The sequence below is a fragment of the Salvelinus namaycush genome, chromosome 30 (assembly GCF_016432855.1).
Source record: "Salvelinus namaycush isolate Seneca chromosome 30, SaNama_1.0, whole genome shotgun sequence".
Lineage (NCBI taxonomy): Eukaryota > Metazoa > Chordata > Actinopteri > Salmoniformes > Salmonidae > Salvelinus > Salvelinus namaycush.
In genome coordinates, this window is record NC_052336.1 from 24,566,792 (window position 1) to 24,574,217 (window position 7,426).

General features: G+C 38.0%; 1 protein-coding gene across 1 annotated transcript; it reads right to left on the reverse strand.

Annotated features, from left to right (window-relative positions):
• Positions 1-2,165: 2,165 nt before the first annotated feature.
• c30h16orf87 (chromosome 30 C16orf87 homolog) lies at positions 2,166-7,426 on the reverse strand. The gene is made up of 4 exons (XM_038969538.1): positions 7,229-7,426; positions 6,156-6,252; positions 3,499-3,678; positions 2,166-3,026 (listed from the first exon to the last, which is right to left on the reverse strand). The coding sequence occupies exons 1-4, from the start codon at positions 7,292-7,294 to the stop codon at positions 2,908-2,910; spliced, it is 462 nt and encodes a 153-aa protein (XP_038825466.1). The 5' UTR covers positions 7,295-7,426; the 3' UTR covers positions 2,166-2,907.

A 7,426-nucleotide genomic window follows, 5' to 3' on the forward strand; every position in this document is an offset into this window, starting at 1 on the left:
AGGCACTCAAATTTACATTTATATGCAGTAATTGCACATGTTATGAAGGGAGTAGGGTATATAGCAGAGAAAGGGAAAACATTTAAATGTTGGTCTAAGGACATGAGGAGGGTGGTTCACAGTTTGACATTTGTTTACCAGTAGGCAACATACTCAAACACGCCTGACAAGCATGGATTATATGCAAGCTATCATATTGTGCAGATAATAAACCGAACAGATTCGATTTAAAAATAATAACGTTAGGAGTATTAGCTACTGTATGTTTAATCATTTTTATAATAAAATTGTCCTCAAATTCCTTAAGAATATAAAGCTAATAATACACAGTATCTCATGTTACATTGGAAAGGAGCCAGGTTACATGCGCCAGGATCTGAACAAAGAACTCTCTCCCTGGTTAATGAGACCACATGCGAGTTATGTGACTTGGGGAACACTCCACACTGAACAAACAGCAACTTTGTTCGAGTAAGAATAACTGACTTTTAGTGTGCACATGTCTCTCTCTCTCTCCCTACACCCCTCTTCTCTCTCTCCGTCTTTTTGTCTATGAGCCTGGGTGCTCAATATTGCTCACTTCACTATTTCCTGTTAGATATAAAGCCAGGGATCTCAGTGTTCCTGGGGCATGTGGTAATAGGGCATAGTATTCAGGCTGGGCCAGGCGTTTCATCGTTAACAGCCCTGCCCAGCCTGGCCTCAGTGTGTCCATTTCAGCCCCATTACCAGCCATATGCAGTAATGATCCATCTGCAAACAGTCTTACTGTCATCATGGAACTTTCTCACAGAACAGTGTGTCATTTCTGAAATGTGCTCATCAGGTAGCGTCCTTTATCCTTCTGCCTTAAAATACCCAAATATGGTCTGACTGCCTGAGTGATTTCCATTAACAATCGATTCTTATATCAGTCATGTTCTACATTTCACAGAAAATAGTCATTTTCTCAGAAAAGATCATTAAGATTGAGTTTCAGTATTTGGAGCAGTGGTTGACTAATATCATCATGCCTTTTTTTCCAAATGTGCTTGTAGATAGCGGATGGATGTGCATTATTCAGTGTTTGAATGTATTCGACTCAGAGGCCCAATGTGAAAGTAGACACCCATCTCCTGTGGTTTTGCATTGCAACAGGCAGGCTTTAATGATGGCTTTGAGAAGAAAGAAAATCCCTGGTTCACCCTGAATCCCTTTTTCATTGTGTGTATGTGTGTGTGTATGTCTCCTCTGACTATTTGGGGGGAATTAATACAATGTCTTAGGGCAGCCAATCCACATAATCCCCATGACATAAAAAATGCATCCTGGATAATTTACAGCCATATACTGCCAATGCCCTACTCTTATGAAACTTCATCTGGGTTCTGTGAATTTCAGGGAATTTAAGGGTCTAAGTTCTTTAATCCAACTCTTAAATAACCTTTGCATTACTTCACTTATATTCTAATTAATTACTTTTCCCCTTATAGGAACAGCACTGTCTTTTGTTTTTACTCAGATGTATTTCCCATGGGGGCATGCTGAGCACTGCCTCTTTCTAGTTCACTGAATGGCCACAGTTTCTCACAAGGACTGAGGTGTCAATAATACAGCACACAGAACCCTTTTCCTAACCAAGAAGAAAGTCATTACAGCTCATCATTAACAGCCCTGCTTTGCATATTCAAATGCCAGCAGTGTTTCCTCTCAGGTTTCACTCATTGTATGAATAACCAGGATATGATGTAAGCATGTTTCTGTACATTCATACATGTATACAATACAGTTTGGTGAACAAAGAAGAGGCCAGGCAGTTGAAAATGTCTCCAACTGGATTACCCTTGTGAAGTTGAGATCTGTTGAGAGTTCCATGGAAACTGGGATGTGTTCCAGACGGATGAACCGTTAATGGCAGGGCCTTTCCCTGTGGAGGGAGGCAGAGCAACGCTGGAGAAACGGCAGCAGCAGCTGTCTCCAGGAGAAATGGGCAGGTTACAAACAGGTGTCTCAGGGGCCCAGCCCATCCCCCACTGCCTGCTGCAGGGTAACGTATAGACATGAGAGGGTTGGTAATACACACCATTCACTAGTACTATAGTGTATGTGCAGTAAATCAACAAAGTACAACACACTCTTAAATAAAAACTAACATTTGCTCATTAAGGGCCAAAATCTGACAGTGGTGGTTGTGATTAATCTATTTTAATGACAAAAGAAGTCACATTAAAGAGGATTTGCCTTTGACATTTAAATGACAGGTGTCAAATATTACATATTTAATATAATGTCACCAATAATGAAACAAAAGATAAAATAATATGCACTTAAATTAAGATGGTACACAAGCATTATAAATACAAATGTACAAGGCCTTCTCCTAAAGCCCTAAGCATGATACAAAATATATTGAACATTATGTTCCAATGGCATCTAGACTTAAATAAACAGTGTTTACTAGCAGTACAAGCCAATAACGTTATAGAAGCCAGTTACAATGCTAGGATGGCCCTCCATACTTCAACACATTTATGCCCTTTTTGAATAGAAATGTTTTGCATTTGTTACTGACAGCTTTCTTGGTTGACAAGGTGATGAATCCTATACCAATACCATATCATCTAATATATATAATATAAAATTTGATTAAAAGATAAATATTCAGATGTCCTACCCACTCCAATTCCATAAGCTACTCTCTAAAGATAAAAGTTGGTTCCAACACTTCCTCTTGAGCAGAACAGTTGCCTGCTTCTCCATGTTCCCCAACATCTCCATTTTCCCAAGGCTTCGACCAATCCGACAGGGAGTTCTTTGGGTCAGAGTTCATACCCTGTTAGACACACTGTGGTGGTCATCCATGGGTCTCTCCACAGTAACAATCTTAGGTTTCACATGTCAATCCCTCACAGCAACTATCCGGTCTGTCTATAGGATCAGTCTTTGGCCCAGGATCTTTCGGTTGATCTCGGCCAATGCCACCGAAAACACAAATGCTTTCTCATCTGAGAGGTTGGCATAGATATCAACTTCTTTCTCAAATTTTTCTGGTAAAAGAAAACACAAAAGAAAATGAATTAACAACATCCCTGGTTAATAGAGAAAACCCATTGAGAAACATACATCATTTGCATGTGACAACAATAACCTTGTGCAATATATTAACATAATTTCTGTATTCAACAGAGGAGGAACATGCATATTGTTATTTCTCCTCATAGATCGGCCGCTAAAGCACAGGCAAAGTCAGGGACACCATGATTTATTCATGAGTGAGAGAAGAGAGCAACCCTCTCTGTAAATCATTCATCCAAACACAAATCCCACAGCTCTACTCCCAGTACTGCACTAATCACCAGCCTTATCTCCTGTGACTGGAAAATACTGAAACTGGACTAAAAGTGTCAGCACAAAACAATGAATAATAAAGCTTAGAAAGTATCTTGGAAACGCTTAGTATATCATAACTGCACCATGTCATTGAGTGTCACTGATAGAGGCTTTTTATTATTGTATTACCTTTCTCCTCCTCCTGCTTCTTCAGCCCAACTGTCTTTGGCCTGCCCCGCCCTCTCCGGATCTGATCCGATTGGCTGTTGGAGCGGCATCGCCTTCTGTTCTCCATGTCATTGGTTGACGGAGAGTTGATCTTCTCTCTGCGAATTCTTTCAGTTCTCCTCCTCTTTGCATCCAACTTGTCTGAATAGACCAGAAAAATAAGTTTTACAATTGTATTAGCACTAAAAATATGCAATATGGAAATGAAATATGAATGTATAATAATGTATGGCCTTCAAATATGTCACAGTGTCAAATGCATCATACATCCTAAGGACAAATTGTCTTATGCCAATGACTCCTGTTTAAATGTATGTTGCGAAAAATGTATGGGAAGGGCATATGGTATTAAACATCTTAGCCTCCAATTTTTCTCTCTTCCCAACCGCCCACCTCCAACACACCAACAATACTGCCTTAAAATAACAACAGAATAAGAACAGAACAGAAGAACTCCTGTGATTTCATTGCATATCTAGCATCCTAGGTGTGCTGTTGCCTCAAAACCACTTTAAGTCATTGAATCAGTGGAGTGTTCTGTGGAGTGTTCATATTACCAGAGCAGGAAGTAGGCCTATATTTCACTGGGAGTTTCTGTCTAGTGGCGTTTAAAAAAACCTTCCTCTTCAGAATCTTCAATTACCACATTTGCTGCTTCCTCAGTGGTGTAGGTAGTGAGTGTGCACTTGGGAGTATTTAGGTTTAAAAATAAGCACGGATTGAAAGCGGCAGATAAAATAGTGATACAAATAGACAAATATTTGGTGCCCAAAAGGGTAACGCTTTATAACTGTGTAGCAACCCACTACTAACAATATTCTATTAACATATCATTGCATCATTTTTTAGTAACTCTGTAATAATTGCATAGCAATAGTGTTGCTATTAAATTCAATAGAGTGTTTCAAAGTCTGGACAAGGCCTGAAAATATATTTTCTACCTCAACGACGTTTCTGCTGTGAGAATACACACAACTTCAGAATATCCCAGGAATTCTAGCCTTAGCAACAGCTTGCCCAAACAGGAACACACTTCCTCTTCAGACTGACAATAGTTTCATAAAATTGTAACATAATCAACAGTCTGACAAAACTCACAGTCTCATAGTCAAGAACAGCTGATATTTAAAAAAGGCAATCGAAAAATAACACGGTCTTATATAAATATGTCCCACTAAGGAATCCTGAGTGAGCAAAAAATAAATACAACTCTCTGCACTTTTATCCAGAAAAAAAGGTTCTCAGGGCAACCTTAGTCTTCATATTCAACAATAATCATGTTTTATTAGTGTCTGTTTCAAAGTTACAAAAAAAGTACCAAAATTACACAGAGGAGAGGAAAATGACTAACTATTTAAGGAGAGGTGGAAACCAAAACCCATCATTAAAAATCACAGAGCTGAAATTCAATACACCTTCCTCTTCAAATGGAAGCAGTCTTCACTGCCTCCAAGATACTTATTAACTACAATACCTCAAAGTTCATTCGGTATCATGTGAAACTAATGACATTGTATCATAAATCGAGAGAAGATGTGAGTAATTCTACTCCCTAAACTGTCTAACAGTTAGTGTATAATAAAACCAAAGTTCTCACAAAGGCATGTTGTGTTTAACATTCCATTCATAAATTCAGGCACTGTGATAGCCTATATAGATGATTTCACCCCTACCCAGATTTTTATTTTTTAAGTACAAGCCTACATTTAGCATTCCACTCACTCCATCTTTAAAAATCAAAACAGCAGCATTGTATTGATTCACGTTTGGTTCTCATTCTCTGAGGATGAAAAAAACGTTGCATAAATGTGTTTATTATCAGGTAATAAAGTAGTACTAAGCTATTTAAGGCTATGGGCAGTAGCACATTGGTGACATTGATGACAGGCACACTGACTAAGCTATTTACTTCTGTGCCCTCTATCTATCTAATCCTCACACTTTCCATATTTGACAGGATCAAAGCAGCATGAGCTGGCATTTCATGGGTTATATAACAATTCTGTATTCTAATTTATTTTCCTAATCACCTTTTGGAAATGGTTTAATCAAATCCTGTTAGATATCTGTATTCTGAAAATGTACAATTTCATGAAAGACAACATGATCTAACTCCACCGCTAAATGTAAGATCTAACTTTTCACAGAGAGTGGTACAGGCTGCCTTATGCTACTGCAGAAGCCTACAAGAGAGAACTGAGGGAACAAGCTTTTCAGTCAGGAATTAAATATCCCATCCCCCCACTTCTTGCAGTAGGCTTCTCACTCAAGCAAATAGCGATTTAAGCCAGCCACCACTGCACCACTCAAAAATTATACTCTCATCCAACTGAGAACTGGGGAGGAGGGGGCGGGGGCAAATCAATAATGACCAAGATGAATACAATTCATTACAAAACGGACAATTCAATAACGACCAAGATGAATACAGTTCATTAGCTGAGTTTAGTCATGTATTAATACAATTACATTCTGGTTACTTTATCCCCAATCTCATATGAATGTATTACAAGCTCATAATAAACCAAAATACCTAGGTTAATAAACATTGTAACACTGAGTGTGTGAAGAGAACATCAAATAAACTATTTTTAGGCTCCTGAATTATGTGAATTTACCTATTGCTGGTGATGATCTCTCATTCAGTTTGGCATTTAGAAGCTTTCGACTAATGAATACATAGCCACAGGGACAAGACTTGCAAGCAACTGGAATCTAAAAAAGAAACAGGATAAAACATGGTTAATATAAAATATTTCTCAAAATTGTAGCAACTGTGTTGATGAAGTCCTTTATTAAGCATAGGCTACATTGCAGAAGCTATATAAACTTGTTTAGTATTAATTTGTTTGTTATAGTTAAACAAGGGCGTAGCCAGTGTTAACCCCCATGATAACTATACTGCCCAACAATTTTGAGATATTAGAGGACTGTCCTTTGTAATTCATGGAAAAGTCCTTGGCGCAATCTAGCTGAAACTCGCATCACATATTTTGGACACGTGCCGACAACAGCGGTGACATTAAAACATTCTAATGAATAAAGCGTTTTCAAATTGAATGTAGACTGGTAGCCAACACATTATTTGTGAAAATAAGTCAATTAATCAATGCAGTTTACAGAAATAACATCAAGAAACGATCTAAATGCTAGATCCAAATGTCGTCGCTTGGTATAAAATACGATGTATTTGTGTAATATGTTAATTTTTTACAATATATCAAATATCAGCAATGCAGCTACATGTAAAGACATTTCAACGCACGATATTGTTCTAAGGCTAGAGTAAGTCAGATCAGGATGATAAACCAGTTTCAGTCAGGTTACAGTATTACAGTGTATCAAAAATAAGGAAACGTCTAGCTACATTTGGCGAGCGATAACATTCCGACTCGTTAATCGAATCAACGTGTCGTTGTCTGCAATTACTAGCTGTAGTTGATGTACATTGTAACATAGTGTTTGAGATCTAATGCATATACTAATTTAAGTGATTAGCCTGATTATTTGCATTAGATTATACTATGTTGCTCCAGATCTAGACTATGTAGCTCCAGATCTTGAATTCATAGGCAACCATATGGGATTTCAGCAGCCTACAGTGGCTTTAAATCCCATGCTTGTGAGGAAAAACAACATTATCACTAAGTCAAAATATACCAAAATTAACGATATCTATACATTTTCTCACCTGTTGGTCGCACTCAGGACATGATTTGGTAGCCATTTTTACTTTCTTTGCTTTATTTACCGACATATTCTGTTTCCTTATCCGCCGTAAAACTTATTTCTGCAATACATGAAGTGCAGCTGATCTTGCTTAGACGGACATAAATGATACAAAAGCAATGACCATGCGCACTGAGGTCAATGAGAGAGAGACTTCATT